Here is a 13259-nt window from a genome sequence, read left to right as displayed (position 1 = left end):
GCTGCTGTGGGGCAGAGGGGCAGCGGGATGGGGTGACCCCACAGCAGCCCCCAAAGGATCCTCATCCTATGGCTGTGGGCAGTGGGGTGAGCCCTGTGTGCCATGGGATGGTTTGGGGTGAGGGCTGTCTGCCCTATGGGACTTATGGGTCACCGTTCCTTCCCACTGCGAGCTGTGGAGTGGCCCCAGCCCTGACCCCATTTCTCCCCTTGCTTTGCAGAGTGCAGGGAGCTGCTGTCCTGTGAGCTGTGCACGGCCGCCCCTCCAGCACCCAACGGCACCGGCTGCCTCTGGGGGGGCTGTGGGGCACCAGGTGGGCGCTGCACCCCTCACCCCTCCCTCTGCCCTTCATCCCTCAGCCTGGGGTGGGGGCTCCGGGCCTGGCTGGGTCTGGGGGAGCAGAGAACCCCAAAACCCCCATGGGAGCCCCCTGCCCCCCTTCCCTGCAGAGACATGGAGCTGCATGCACAGCGGGGCGGCTGCGCGGGACTCGTGTGTGCTCTACAACAGCAGCGCCCTGTGCCCAGGTAACGGGGCTGCAATGGGGATGGGACCATGCATGGCTGAGCCCCCTGCAGCCCTGCTACCTCCTGTCTGTTGTCTCCAGCAGCACTGAAATCCCCCACCAAAGAGCCACCAAGGTTCCCTAGCAAGGAGCCGGTAACGAGATCCCCACGTGAGTGGGGTTGGAATGGGATGGGATGGGATGGGATGGGATGGGATGGGATGGGATGGGATGGGATGGGATGGGATGGGATGGGGTGGGATGGGAGGTTTGAAGTAGGAGAGCATGGGATGGGATGGGATAGGTAGGGATGGGATGGATGGGGTGGGATGGGATGAGATGGGATGGGGTTGAATAGCATGGGATGGGATGGACCAGAATACCATGGCATGGTGTGTAATGGGGTGGCATTTCGTGTCCCCAGGGATGAGCAGTGCTGTGCTCTCGGGGTCACACCAGTGGGCTTTGAGCCCCAGCTGTGCCAATGAACCCAGCCCAGCCCCACATTGCAGCAGTGTAGGATGCGCTGGGGGCCCCGTGGGGCAGCAGCAGTTCCTATATGGGCAGCAGCAGTTCCTATATGGGCAGCAGCAGTTCCTATATGGGCAGCAGCAGTTCCTATATGGGCAGCAGAGGGGGTGGGCAGCGGGGATGGAGCCGGGAGACGGAGCCGGAGCCTCTTCCAGGAAACGGGAACAGGAGATCTGGGCTAAATGCGGCCGTAACCGGAGCCGCCGCTCTGCATTATTGATGCCCCGCGCTGCTCCAGCAAAAGGGGCCGAGCCCTTCCCTCCCCCGGACCCCATCCTTAGGGGGGGGGGGGTGTCAGCCGTGGGGCCGCAGCCCCGTCTCCCCGCGCTGTCCCATAGGGAGCAGCACCACGCGTGCCCCGCTGACGGGCAGCCCCGAGTTGGAGCCTCCGGGCTTTGACACGGCCAGCTTCGTGGGCGGGATGGTGCTGGTGCTCAGCGTGCAGGCCGTGCTCTTCTTCATCCTCAAGTTCATCAAGTCCAAGGACAGCAGCTACCAGACGCTGTAAGGCTGCCCTGCTCCTCGGGGGGGCTCTGGGGGGGGGTTTGTCCGTCCCCTCCCATGGGGTGGGGAGGATTTGGGGTCTGGGGGTGTCCTCCCTCATTTCCACGTGGTTTGAACCCGTTCTGTGTCTGTCCATGTGCCGCTGCCTCATTGCTCCCCATAGGGACCGTGCAGCCCCCAGACCCACCCCGTGGGGGTCCAGCCCCTCCCCGTGCCCACCGTGGGGCTCCTAACCCGGGGGTCGTGCCCCTCTCTCTTTCCTTGCACGCTGCCAGAGAGGACAACCAGTAGGTGCCGAGCGCTGCCAGCGGATGGGGAGGGGGCTGCTCTGCCCCACAGCCCCCCCTGTGGGGAGGGGCTCACTCCCACCTTCCTGCTCTGCATGGCGGGGGGTTCTCTGCTGTTTGCTGTGCACTGACCCCATACCCCCGGCCCTTCTGTCGTGTCCCCATGGAGGCGGCGGGCAGCCCCCGCCCCATTGAGCCCCTCGCTGTGGTGGGGGCTGCAGCCCTATTAGCACCCAGCAGCGTGGATCCCCCTCCCACCCCCCACTGCACCGTGTGGGGGGTCCCCTCTTTGTTCTGGCTCCATCATCCCGGTGCCATCACATCCCGCAGGGTCCCGGCCCCACACGCTGCCCCCTCCCACCCCCCCCATCCCTGAGACCCCTCTGTCCCCATTGTGTGTGTGTCCCCCCCAACCTGCAGGAGCAGAGCCGGGACCTCGCTGTGTGCTTGTGTTGTGCCTTTGTGTTCCTGGGTTGGGGATGGGGGGGGGGACACGATGGATACGGAGACCCCTGTGTGCCCCCCCTCCCCCTGTGTGCTGTTTTGGGTTGGGGGCTGCGTGCTGTGTGCTGTGGGCTGAGCTTTGTCGCTCCCGTTGCCCCCATTAAACTCTGCCGGGTGGTGTCCGTGTGTCGGCACATCGTGTCCGGGGGGGGGGGATAAGGGGCCTGGAAGTGGGGGGGTTAAAGCCTGCAGAGCTCCTGTGCCCCCCATCCCTCCCCTGCAGCAGCTCCCATCCCCCCCCCCATATCCCAGATGTGGGTCGCCCCCCTCCCCCATGGGTGGGGGCAGTGGGATGGTTGCTGTGCCCCCCCCCGGCCCTTCCTGCTGTTCACTCTTCTCTATCTGCTGCTTCAGGGTCTGAGCTCAGGGCGATGCTCCCCTCACTCCCCCAGGGAGGTGGAGAAGAGGCCACCTCTGTGTCCCCATCCCAAAGACCCCCCCGCCCCCAACAGCTTTGGGACCCCACCTGCACCACCACTATGCAAAGCTGGCTCTGCTCGGGGGGGGGCTGCACCTGGGGATGGGTCGGGGGGTGTCACTGAGTCTGATGTCCCCAGTGTGACATGAGATGCTGCTGGGGTGTTCCCAGTGCTCCTCAATGGGGTGGGGGGGTTCATCCAGCCCCACACAGCCCCCCCCAGGAGGAAGCAATGGGGGTAGGACGATGGGGGCTGTTTGCCCCCCAACGAGGGCTGGCACAGGGGGGCAGAGACCCAATAAAGGACTTTCCTCCCATTCCTGGTGTCTGTGTCATGGTTACCCCCCTTCCCACGTCCCCTCACCCCATTAATGTCCCTTAATTGGCTCTGGGGGAATAAAGGGGAGGGGGGGGCACTATGGGGATGTGTTGGTGGGGAAATGATGGAGATATAATGGGGATACAATGGAGACACCCACCATGGGGACACCATGGGGGCATGGGGGGGAGATGTGGGGTTGGTGAGGCCGTGATGGGGACACCATGGAGTCATGGAGGGATGTGATGAGGACATGATGGGCACACGGGGCACTGCACACCCCCAGGAAAACCACAGCTTCTCCTCACCCCACCCCTGCGTGTCGTACAGCAGCAGCAAAGGGGGAAGGAACTCACGGCCCCACAACTTCCCCTTCCCTCAGCACCTTCTTTGGTGCCACCAGGATGGGAGCAGCACCCGGTGCTGTGGGTCTCGTCCCATTGGGTCCTATAGGGTTCCATCGCATTGGGTCCTATAGGGCTCTATCCTATTCCATTGGGTCCTTTAGGAGCCCATCCCATCAGGTCCTTTAGGGTTATGTCCTGTTCCATCAGGTCTTATAGGTCCCTTCCCATTGGGTTCTTTAAGGTTCTATCTTGTCCCATTGGGTCCTGTAGAGTCTCATCCCATTACACTGGGTCCTATTAGATCATGTCCCATCCCATCAGGTCCTATAGGGTCCCATCCCATCCCATTGGGCCCTACAGTATTCTGTCGTATAGATCCTGCCCCATTGGGTCCTATAAGGTCCCACCCCATCCCACCAGGTCCTATAGGGTTCTGTCCCATCCCATTGTGTCCTATAGGGTCCCATTCCATCCCACTGGGTCCTTTAGTGTCCCATCCCATCAGATCCTATAGAGTTCTGTCCTGTCCCATTGGGTGCTATAGATCCCATCCCATCCCATCCCATCCCATCCCATCCCATCCCATCCCATCCCATCCCATCCCATCCCATCCCATCGGGTTCTGTAGGATTCTGCCCCATTCCACTGGCTCCTATAGATCTTGTCCCATCCCATTTGCTTCTATAAGTCCTGTCCCATCATGTCCTGTAGGTCCCGCCCCAACCCATTGGGTCTTAGAAGGTTTCATCCCATCACACTGGATCCTATAGGTCCTGTCCCATTAGGTTCTATAGGGTTCCATCCCATCCCATCGGGTCCTATAGGGTTCTGTCCCATCCCATCAGGTCCTGCAGGGTTCCATCCTATTCCATCAGGTCCTACACAGTCCCACCCCGTCCCATTGAGTCCTAAAGTGTTTTGTCCCGTCGGATCCTATAGGCCCCATCCCATCGGGTCCTGTAGGGTTCTGCCCCATCCCATCGGATCCTATAGGTCCCGTCCCCACGCGGCCGCGCTGACTCACTCCGGGACAGGCGGAAGCGGTGCCGGTGCCCGGGGCGGGGCGGGGCGGAGCTCGGTGCCGTGGGGGGGGAACCGGACCCAAAGAGAACAACCGGCACGGAACCGGCACGGAACCGGAGCGGAACCGGAGCGGAACCGGAGCGGAACCGGAGCGGTTCGGCGGTGGGGAGCGGGGCAGAGCGGGTTCTGCTGTGCGGGGCGGGGTGCGGGGCTGTCCTGGTGCGGGTTTTGGGGTGTCCTGCTGTGGGTTTTGGGGTGCATGTTGTGGGTTTTGGGGTGCATGTTGTGCATGTTGTGGGTTCGGGGCTCTCTCGGTGCCCGCTTTGGGTTCTCTCTGTGCGGAGTTCGGGCCCGTCCCGATGCGGGTTTCGTGTTCCCTCGGTGCGGGATGTGGATTCGGGCTGTGCGGGTGTGAGCGGGGAATTCCTGGGGAGGGATTTGGGGCTTTGGGAGTGCGGGGCTGGAGTTCTCCCTGTGCGGGATTGGAGCTGGGTTGGTGCGGGATTCGGGCTGTCCCGGTACCGGATTCGGGTTGTCCCGGTACCGGCTTTGGGGCTGCCCCGGTACCGGATTCGGGCTGTCCCGGTACCGGATTCGGGGCTGTCCCGGTACCGGCTTTGGGGCTGTCCCGGTACCGGATTCGGGGCTGTCCCGGTACCGGCTTTGGGGCTGTCCCGGTACCGGATTCGGGTTGTCCCGGTACCGGATTCGGGCTGTCCCGGTACCGGATTTGGGGTTGTCCCGGTACCGGATTCGGGGCTGTCCCGGTACCGGATTCGGGTTGTCCCGGTACCGGATTCGGGCTGTCCCGGTACCGGATTCGTGTTGTCCCGGTACCGGATTCGGGCTGTCCCGGTACCGGCTTTGGGGCTGTCCCGGTACCGGATTCGGGCTGTCCCGTTGTTCCGTCTGAGCTCACCCAGCACTTTTTGGCCTCTCCCGGTACAGAACCCGATCGCTCCCGGTGCCGCCTTTGGGCTTTTCCCACCTCTCCATCCCCGCTCTCCCTGCTCCCATTTCGGTGCCCCCATCACCCCGACCCCCCCATCCCATGGCAGCCCCCGGTGCGGGCAGTTGCTGGCAGGACCCTCTGGCTGTGTCCGTCACGATGCGGCTCCCGTTGTGCGGGTCGCGTTGCGGGCGGGCTCTGAGCGTCGTGTTCGTTCCGAGCCGCCCGGACGCTCCGTGCCCGGCGCTGCGCTGCCTGCGGGCCGCCTGCCGCCAGCTGCGGGGCCGGCTGTGCACGGTGCCCTTCGGCCTCTTGGCACTGGGGGACACCGCAGCCCTGGAGCGCTTCTATAATGCGGGTGAGGAGGAGAAACCCCCCACCCACATCATCACCCCTCCGTGCTCGTTTCTCGGGTGGGTGCTGCGCTTTGGGGCGGTGCTTGATGCCGTCGTGGCCGATAGATGTGGCCGTGGTGGAGCTGAGCGATGCCGTGTGTCAGCCCTCGCTCTTTTATCACCTGGGGGTCCGGGAGAGCTTCGACATGCCCCACAACGTGCTGCTCTGCCCCCGCACCGCGATGCCCGCACCGAGAGCCCTGCAGGTCAGTGGGGACGGGGCTGAGCGGCACCTGGGGGGGGGGGGGGCTGGAGGGGAAGGGTCGGTATCTCGGTGCTGTCGCCGTCCATCCCCACCCGGAGCACGCGTGGGTTCCAGCTGGTGCCCAAAGTGGGGGGGGGGAGGCTGATCGTGTGTGTCCCAGAGCCCCAACCCAGGAAAAGTCAGCTTGATTTCATGGGAAACATCAAATCCATTGGAGTCTATGGGGCCAGTGTGGGGGCAGCTGGGGAGAAGGGTGGAGGGGGGTGCATCTAAATGTTCCCCAAAGGGCTCTGAGACACCAGGGAGCACAAGAGCCCCTTTTCCATGGGGGGGGGGGGACAGTCTGTGGCCCTGCCCGGGGTCGGGGCCATCTCCGGGTGATTTTGCCCCCGGATCTTGAAATCAGCTGATTTCTTTGGAGCTCCTCATTAAGTCCCTCCTCCCTCCCTCTGCAGGATGACATCTGTCAGAAGAACTCGGTACGGTTCTGTTCCGCTGCTCTCACCGCCGCTATAGTGCTGGGGGGGGTGTAGAGCGTGTAGGAAGTGAGACCCCAACCCCAGAGCTGAGTTATGGGGCGGCTCAGAGCAGCACAAGGAAACACGAGGATGGTTTGGGAGCAGGAAGCCAAAGGGGCCGTTCACTCTGGAGCGTAATGACAGCAGTGGGGCCCAAAGCCCCAAATTACGGACGTTGGGGGGTGGGGAATGAAGGGGGGCGGCGCTGCCATTCAGCCCGACCTCCCCCCACCCCGACCAGGACCTGTGCGGCAGTTACACCTTCATCCCATACACGGTGTCGGCCCACGGGGCGGTGCTGTGCAGCGAGGACGGCGCTGAGCCCCCCCAGCCCCCCGGCCACACGGAGCCCCTCACCCCATTGACCACACGGCTCGTCCGGCTGCTGGAGCGCGTCCCCACCGACTCCTGGTACCAGCCCCCGGCCCCGGTACCGAGCCCAGCTGCGCTCATTGGGGGGCAGGCAGCCCGGTGCCGGAGCAGCGCCCAGCCCCACATCTCCGCCCCCACCCCCCACATCTCCGCCCCCCGACAGCGGGTATTTTCGGGAGACCCTCCGCCGCGATGTCCGCCGGGTTCGGGAGCTGTTCCGGGGCGAGCAGCTGAGCCGGGAGCTCAGACGGATCCAGCAGCGCCTGGACAGCGTGGAGCTGCTCAGCCTGGACATCGTGGTCACCCTGCTCCTGTCCTACCGCGATGCTCAGGTGGGAGCCCGGCTCCTCATCACCCCCTTTGGGCGCAATGAAGGGAACCTATAACCAGGAGGGGAGTAAACTCTTGGAAGGGGCTGACAATAGCAGGACACGGGGAAATGGTTTTAGGTTAAAAGAGGGAAGATTTAGGTTGGATGTTAGGGGGAAGTTCTTCACTAGGAGAGTGGTTAAGCCCTGGAACAGGCTGCACAGGGAGGTTGTGGATGCCCCGTCCTTGGAGGTGTTCAAGGCCAGGTTGGACGGGGCCATGGGCAACCTGATCTATGGGGATCTATGGGGTCTATGGGGTCTCTGTGGGGATCTATGGGGTCTGTATGGGGATCTATGGGGTCTCCTGGGCAACCTGATGTAGTAAATGTGTATGTTTTAAGGCCCTGCCAGGCAGGGAGGTTGGAACTCCATGATCCTTGAGGTCCCTTCCAACCCGGCTCATTCTGTGATATGGGGTTGAGCTGAGGATGCTGATCCAGGCTCAGCTATAGGAGGTATCCCCGCAGGATTACGACTCCATCATCTCCCTGGTGGACACCCTGCGCTCCCTGCCCACCTGCGACGTGGCCGAGCAGCCCAATATTCGCTTCCATTACGCCTTCGCCCTCAGCCAGTGAGTGCCGGGACCCTACGGGGCAATGGGGGCGGGCACGGCCCTATTGCTGTGCATGGCCCTATTGCTGAGCCCTATACACAGGCGGAACCGTGCTGGGGACCGTGAGAAGGCTCTGTTGGTGCTGCTGCCCGCTGTGCAGCACCAGGACACGGCAGCCCCCGACCTGCTGTGTCTGTGCGGCCGCATCTACAAGGACATGTTCATCAGCTCTGGCCTCAGCAACACGGAGATGAGGGACCGAGCGCTGCACTGGTGAGACTGGGACGGGGATGGGGACTGTGTGGGTCTCAGTTCTCATACACAGTGTATGTGGGCTGGGAGATCTGAGGGGTCTCTTATCTCCGGAGCCCCGTATCACACAGGGGGCTTATCCTGGGAGGTGGGACCCGCTGTCCCCCCATGGCCCCGCTGGTTCGATGCCTTGTGCTCAGGTACAGCAAAGCCTTCGAGCTGGAGCCCAGCCTCCACGCCGGCATCAACGCCGCCGTCCTCCTCGTCGCCTCGGGCCATCGCTTCCATTCATCGCCGCGGCTGCAGCACATCGGTGCGCCCCGAATGCAGGGGGACCCCGAGCAGCATCAGGGCGCTGAGCCCTGACGGGTCCCAATCCTACACCCAGGAGTGAAGCTGAGCTGCCTGCAGGGCCGGCAGGGCAGCCCGGAGGAGCTGCGGCACTATTGGGACGTTGGGTTCTGCTTAGGGGCCGGTATCTTGGCCAATGACATGGGCAAAGTCATCCAGGCCTCCGAGAAGCTGTACAAGCTGAATGCACCGGGATGGTGAGCAGCAAGGACACGGCTGGGTCCATATAACACCATCACCTCCTCAGCTGATGGGGACCGTGGGCTGCCCCCATCCTCACTGCCCACCCCGCAGGTACCTGGTGTCCGTCATGGAGACGTTCCTGCTCTACAAGCACTTCCAGGACAGCCCGGCGCTTCCATCAGCCCGGCAGGATCTGGCTGATTTCTGGCTGGGTTTCCTCCTCTCCTCCTGCCAACCCTTCGTGCCTGAGCAGCACTGCCCTGTAGGGAGCAGCCCTGGGGTCCTGGGGGTGGGTGGGGGGATGTGGGGTGACCGTATGTGATGGTGCAGGTCCTTATCCTGGAGCACGGCAAGGTGCTGCAGCCGGCACGGCTGGAGGTGAGCGGGGCAGCAGAGGAGCCCGCTGTGATGCTCAGCATCGTGTGCCCCATGGAGGAGGTAGGGCCGGGTTTGGGGTCCTGGGGGGGGGGGTCCTGTTGTCCCTTTCCCACCCGCCCCTTCTTTGCCTTCCTGCAGAAAGAGGTGGCAAGCTGGAATTTCCCACCTGCAGCCATTGGGGGCATCAGGTGAGTGTGGCCCCAATTCCCCCCATCCTAAGGGCTGCACCCAGCTGCTTGTATTGGGGTTAATGTGGGGGGGCTGGCAACCCACTGCTTTGTATTTGGGGTTAATGTGGGGGGGCTGCACCCGCTGCTTGTAATTGGGGGTTAATGTGGGGGGCTGCACCACTGCTTGTATTGGGGTTAATGATGGGGGGGCTGCACCCACCTGCTTGTATTGGGGTTAATGTGGGGGGCTGCAACCCGCTGCTTGTATTGGGGTTAATAGTGGGGGGGCTGCACGCCAACTGCTTGTATTGGGGTTAGAATGTGGGGGGGGGCTGCACCCGCTGCTGTTGTATTGGGGTTAATGTGGGGGGGCTGCACCCACTGCTTGTATTGGGGTTAATGTGGGGGGGCTGCACCCACTGCTTGTATTGGGGTTAATGTGGGGGGGCTGCACCCACTGCTTGTAATTGGGGTTAATGGTGGGGGGGTCTGCACCCACTGCTGTATTGGGGGTTATATGTTGGGGGGGGCTGCACCCCCCCTTGGCTTGTATTTGGGTTTAATGTAGGGGGGCTGCAACCCACTGCTTGTATTGGGGTTAATGTGGGGGGGCTGCACCCCGCTTGTATTGGGGTTAATGTGGGGGCTGCACCAACTGCTTTGTATTGGGTAATGTGGGGGGGCTGCACCCAGCTGCTTGTATTGGGGTTAATGTGGGGGGGGCTGCACCCGCTTGGCTTGTATTGGGGTTAATGGTGGGGGGGGCCTGCACCCACTGTTGTAATTGGCGGGTTTAAATGTGGGGGGGGGCTGCAACCACATGCTTGTTATTTGGGGTTAATGGTGGGGGGGCTGCACCCCACTCTGTGTTGGGGTGTTAATGTGGGGGGGGGCTTGCACCCCGCTGCTTGTATTGGGGTTAATGGTGGGGGGGCTACCAACACCTGCTTGTAATTGGGTTAAATGTGGGGGAGGCTTGCACCCATGCTTGTATTGGGGTATGGTGGGGGGCCTTGCACCCACTGCTTTGTAATTGGGGTTAATGGTGGGGGGGGGCTGCACCCACTCTTGTATTGGGGTTATTGTGGGGGGGCTGCACCCGCTGCTGTATCTGGGGTTAATGTGGGGGGGCTGCACCCACTGCTTTGGTTATTGGGGTTAATATGGGGGGCTGCACCCGCTGCTTTATTGGGGTTAATGGGGGGCGCTGGCACCTGCTGCTTGTATTGGGGTTAACGGGGGGGTCCTTCCGTTTCCTTACAGCATCTGCAAGAGCGATGAGCGGGGCTGCTTCCTCTACGTGCTGCGCACAGAGCAGGACTTCCAGCTCTACTTCCCCTCCCAGCAGCACTGCCAGTGGTGAGGGGGGGGCGCGGGGACCCCACGTTGCTTTTGGGGGGTGGAGGGACCCCAAACCACCCCCATGGGAGCAGCAGGTTGTAACGTAGGGACTAAAGGGGACGAGCCGAAGCGGCTGCAGCCGTTGAGCTGGTGGGGGCGGGGATGCGGCTCATGGGGGGGGTCGGTCGGTACCGCTGGGACTCGGAACCGGCCCCGCTCCGCACGCAGGTTCTGTGAGCGGATCCGATCGTTCCTATTGAATCCAGGCGCTGAGGAGCCGCCCGGCAGCGCGCAGCCCGTCCTGGAGGTGAGGGGGGCACTGGGGGGGTGCGGGGCACCGAGCGGTTCGGCTGCCACCCCACATCCCCCCCCCCATAGTACAGCTATGAGTACAACGAGTCGGGAGAGCGCGTGGTGCTGGGAAGGGGAACTTATGGGGTCGTGTACGCCGGGCGCTGCCTGGGCACACAAGTGAGAATCGCCATCAAGGAGATCCCGGAGCGGGACAGACGGTGGGTCCGGCGGTACCGGGGTGGGGATGGGGGGTCTCCGTGCAGCCCATCACCCTGCCGACCCCCCCGTGCAGATACTCGCAGCCCTTGCACGAGGAGCTCGCCTTGCACAAGCGGCTGCGGCACAGGAACATCGTGCGGTACCTGGGCTCCATCAGCCAGGATGGGTTCATCAAGATCTTCATGGAGGAGGTGCCCGGAGGTGGGCGGCACCACGAGGGGGGGCTGGGGGAGTCGGGGAGCCATAGGGTGAATGTGCTGCCCCCTCCCCAGGGAGCCTGTCGTCCCTGCTGCGCTCCAAGTGGGGGCCCCTGAAGGACAACGAGCCCACCATCATCTTCTACACCCGCCAGATCCTCGACGGGCTCAGCTACCTCCATGATAACCACATCGTGCACAGGGACATCAAGGTGGGGGCTGAGGGGGGGTCCCTCCATCCCCAGCCCCGATTGGGGGATGTACAGCTCGAGCTGTGGGGTTTATTGTGGGGTTGGTTTATTGTGGGGTTTATTGTGGGGTTTATTGTGGGGTTTATTGTGGGGTTTATTGTGGGGTTCCAGGGCGACAACGTCCTCATCAACACGTACAATGGGGTGCTCAAGATCTCCGACTTCGGCACCTCCAAGCGGCTGGCGGGGATCAGCCCCAGCGCCGACAGCTTCACGGGTAGGGGCAGCATGTGGGGCAGGGGGCTGGGGGGGGCTGGGTGATCAATGGGGGCTTCGTTTCCCTCCCCCCCCCAGGCACCCTGCAATATATGGCCCCCGAAATCATCGACCGAGGGCCGTGGGGGTACGGGAAGCCGGCGGATATCTGGTCCTTGGGCTGCACCGTCATCGAGATGGCCACGGGCAGACCGCCCTTCTACGAGCTGGGCAGCCCCCAGGCCGCCATGTTCAGGGTATCTATGGGGCGGGGTTAATAGGGGAGGGGGCCGGCAGGGCTCCCCACCCGCAGGTGCCCCCTGCGCTGTCCCGGTGCGGCCGTTCCCGTGCAGCCCGTCCTGCAGGTTGGCATGTTCAAGGCGCACCCGGAGCTGCCCGGCTCCATGTCGGATGAGGCCAAAGCTTTTATCCTGCGCTGCTTCCAGCCCGACCCGGCACAACGGGCCACAGCAGCAGCTCTACTGCAGGACCCGTTCCTGGCTGGTTCCGGCCGTACCCGCAGCCACAGGGCGCCCACAGCGAGGGGTGAGATGGGGGCAATGTGGGGGTCCCGGCACAGCTGCCCGCTGAGCTCCCCCCATTTTCCTTTGTCTCCCTGGCAGGTGGTTCACCCCGCAATGGGAACCCGATGGGGACGGATGGCAGCGGGGGGTGCCCTGCCATGCAGGGGGATGGGGGCACAGCGGGCAGCTCCCCCCGCCCACAGTGCCATGGTGAGACGGCAACGGGACACAGGTGTGTGTGGGGGGGCGGCATCCCCATGGGGTGGGTTTGGTGTCCCACTGCTGAGTGACCCATAGATGGACCCACACGGTGCTGGGGGCACAGCTGGCCCTGCTACAGGATGGGGGTGAGGGGACACAAAATGCTGTGGGGCACAACACCCCCCTGTGCTCATCTCCCCATAACCCCATAACAGGGAAGGTCAAGCTGGGGTGGTCACCGGGTACGGCTTGGGTGGGCACCACTCCACTATGCCATACATGCCATGGGGCAGCCCTGCCCCACACTGCCCCACACTGCCCCACAGCAGCCCCAGCTCCGAGCTTCCCCTGCGCTCATCCTCCCCCGATGGCAGCTTCGTGCAGCAGAAGGACATGGAGCATCGCACCACCCTGCTGGGCATCCTCAGAGCCGAGGCACCGCGCATCACCGCTGCAATGCAGGACAGCCAGGTGGGATGTGGGGCACGGTGTGGGGCGGGGGTGGGATGGAGCCCATCTAAGTGTTATCTCACCCCATAGAGTGCGGCAGGAGCACGGCTGAGCTCAGAGCACATCACCCAGCTGCTGAGCTGCCTGCACAGCTACATCCAGCACACACAGCAGCCCCGGCTGCACCGCGAGCTCCTGCAGCTGCAACGACAGCTGGAAAAGGATGGGATCAGTGCACAGCGACTGCAGGAACCACTGCTCTGCTTCCAGGATGTGGTCAGTGCACGTTGCATCATGTTGCATGGGATGGGATGGGGCTGCTCTGCCATGGGGACCCTCCATCCCATCCATCCATCCATCCATCCATCCATCCATCCATCCATCCATCCATCCATCCATCCCTCCATCCATCCCTTCATCCATCCATCCATCCATCCATCCATCCATCC

The 13259-nt window shown here is 63.2% G+C and overlaps 2 protein-coding genes across 5 annotated transcripts in view; both read left to right on the top strand.

The window, feature by feature from the left end:
- Positions 1-3066, top strand: part of CD164L2 (CD164 molecule like 2) — a 4085-nt gene extending 1019 nt beyond the window's left edge. Inside the window, exons 2-6 of one of the 2 annotated variants that reach the window (XM_032449035.1) lie at positions 221-313; positions 450-527; positions 608-676; positions 1375-1540; positions 2686-3066. In XM_032449035.1, the coding sequence (XP_032304926.1) occupies positions 221-313; positions 450-527; positions 608-676; positions 1375-1540; positions 2686-2692 (413 nt within the window). In that variant the 3' untranslated portion in view covers positions 2693-3066. Of the gene's footprint in view, positions 1-220; positions 314-449; positions 528-607; positions 677-1374; positions 1541-1815 lie in introns of both variants that reach the window. The other variant, XM_015883773.1, reaches the window with a different exon arrangement.
- A 1642-nt stretch (positions 3067-4708) lies between these two features.
- The window catches only part of MAP3K6 (mitogen-activated protein kinase kinase kinase 6), a 9941-nt gene continuing 1390 nt past the window's right edge, over positions 4709-13259 (top strand). Inside the window, exons 1-23 of one of the 3 annotated variants that reach the window (XM_032449028.1) lie at positions 5490-5745; positions 5849-5988; positions 6443-6466; positions 6747-6916; positions 7041-7209; positions 7716-7822; positions 7907-8077; positions 8257-8369; positions 8445-8604; positions 8702-8852; positions 8921-9028; positions 9107-9156; positions 10402-10497; positions 10708-10786; positions 10858-10991; positions 11066-11193; positions 11265-11401; positions 11552-11657; positions 11735-11892; positions 12001-12181; positions 12259-12391; positions 12687-12831; positions 12901-13086. In XM_032449028.1, coding sequence (XP_032304919.1) covers positions 5490-5745; positions 5849-5988; positions 6443-6466; positions 6747-6916; positions 7041-7209; positions 7716-7822; positions 7907-8077; positions 8257-8369; positions 8445-8604; positions 8702-8852; positions 8921-9028; positions 9107-9156; positions 10402-10497; positions 10708-10786; positions 10858-10991; positions 11066-11193; positions 11265-11401; positions 11552-11657; positions 11735-11892; positions 12001-12181; positions 12259-12391; positions 12687-12831; positions 12901-13086 — 3102 coding nt within the window. Of the gene's footprint in view, positions 5746-5848; positions 5989-6442; positions 6467-6746; positions 6917-7040; positions 7210-7715; positions 7823-7906; positions 8078-8256; positions 8370-8444; positions 8605-8701; positions 8853-8920; positions 9029-9106; positions 9157-10401; positions 10498-10707; positions 10787-10857; positions 10992-11065; positions 11194-11264; positions 11402-11551; positions 11658-11734; positions 11893-12000; positions 12182-12258; positions 12392-12575; positions 12832-12900; positions 13087-13259 lie in introns of all 3 variants that reach the window. The other 2 variants (XM_015883743.2, XM_032449029.1) reach the window with 2 other exon arrangements.

This window comes from Coturnix japonica, chromosome 23 (genome assembly GCF_001577835.2).
Source record: "Coturnix japonica isolate 7356 chromosome 23, Coturnix japonica 2.1, whole genome shotgun sequence".
Taxonomy (NCBI): Eukaryota; Metazoa; Chordata; class Aves; order Galliformes; family Phasianidae; genus Coturnix; species Coturnix japonica.
Note: the sequence above shows the minus strand (reverse complement) of the source record. Positions and strands in the feature narration are given on the sequence as shown.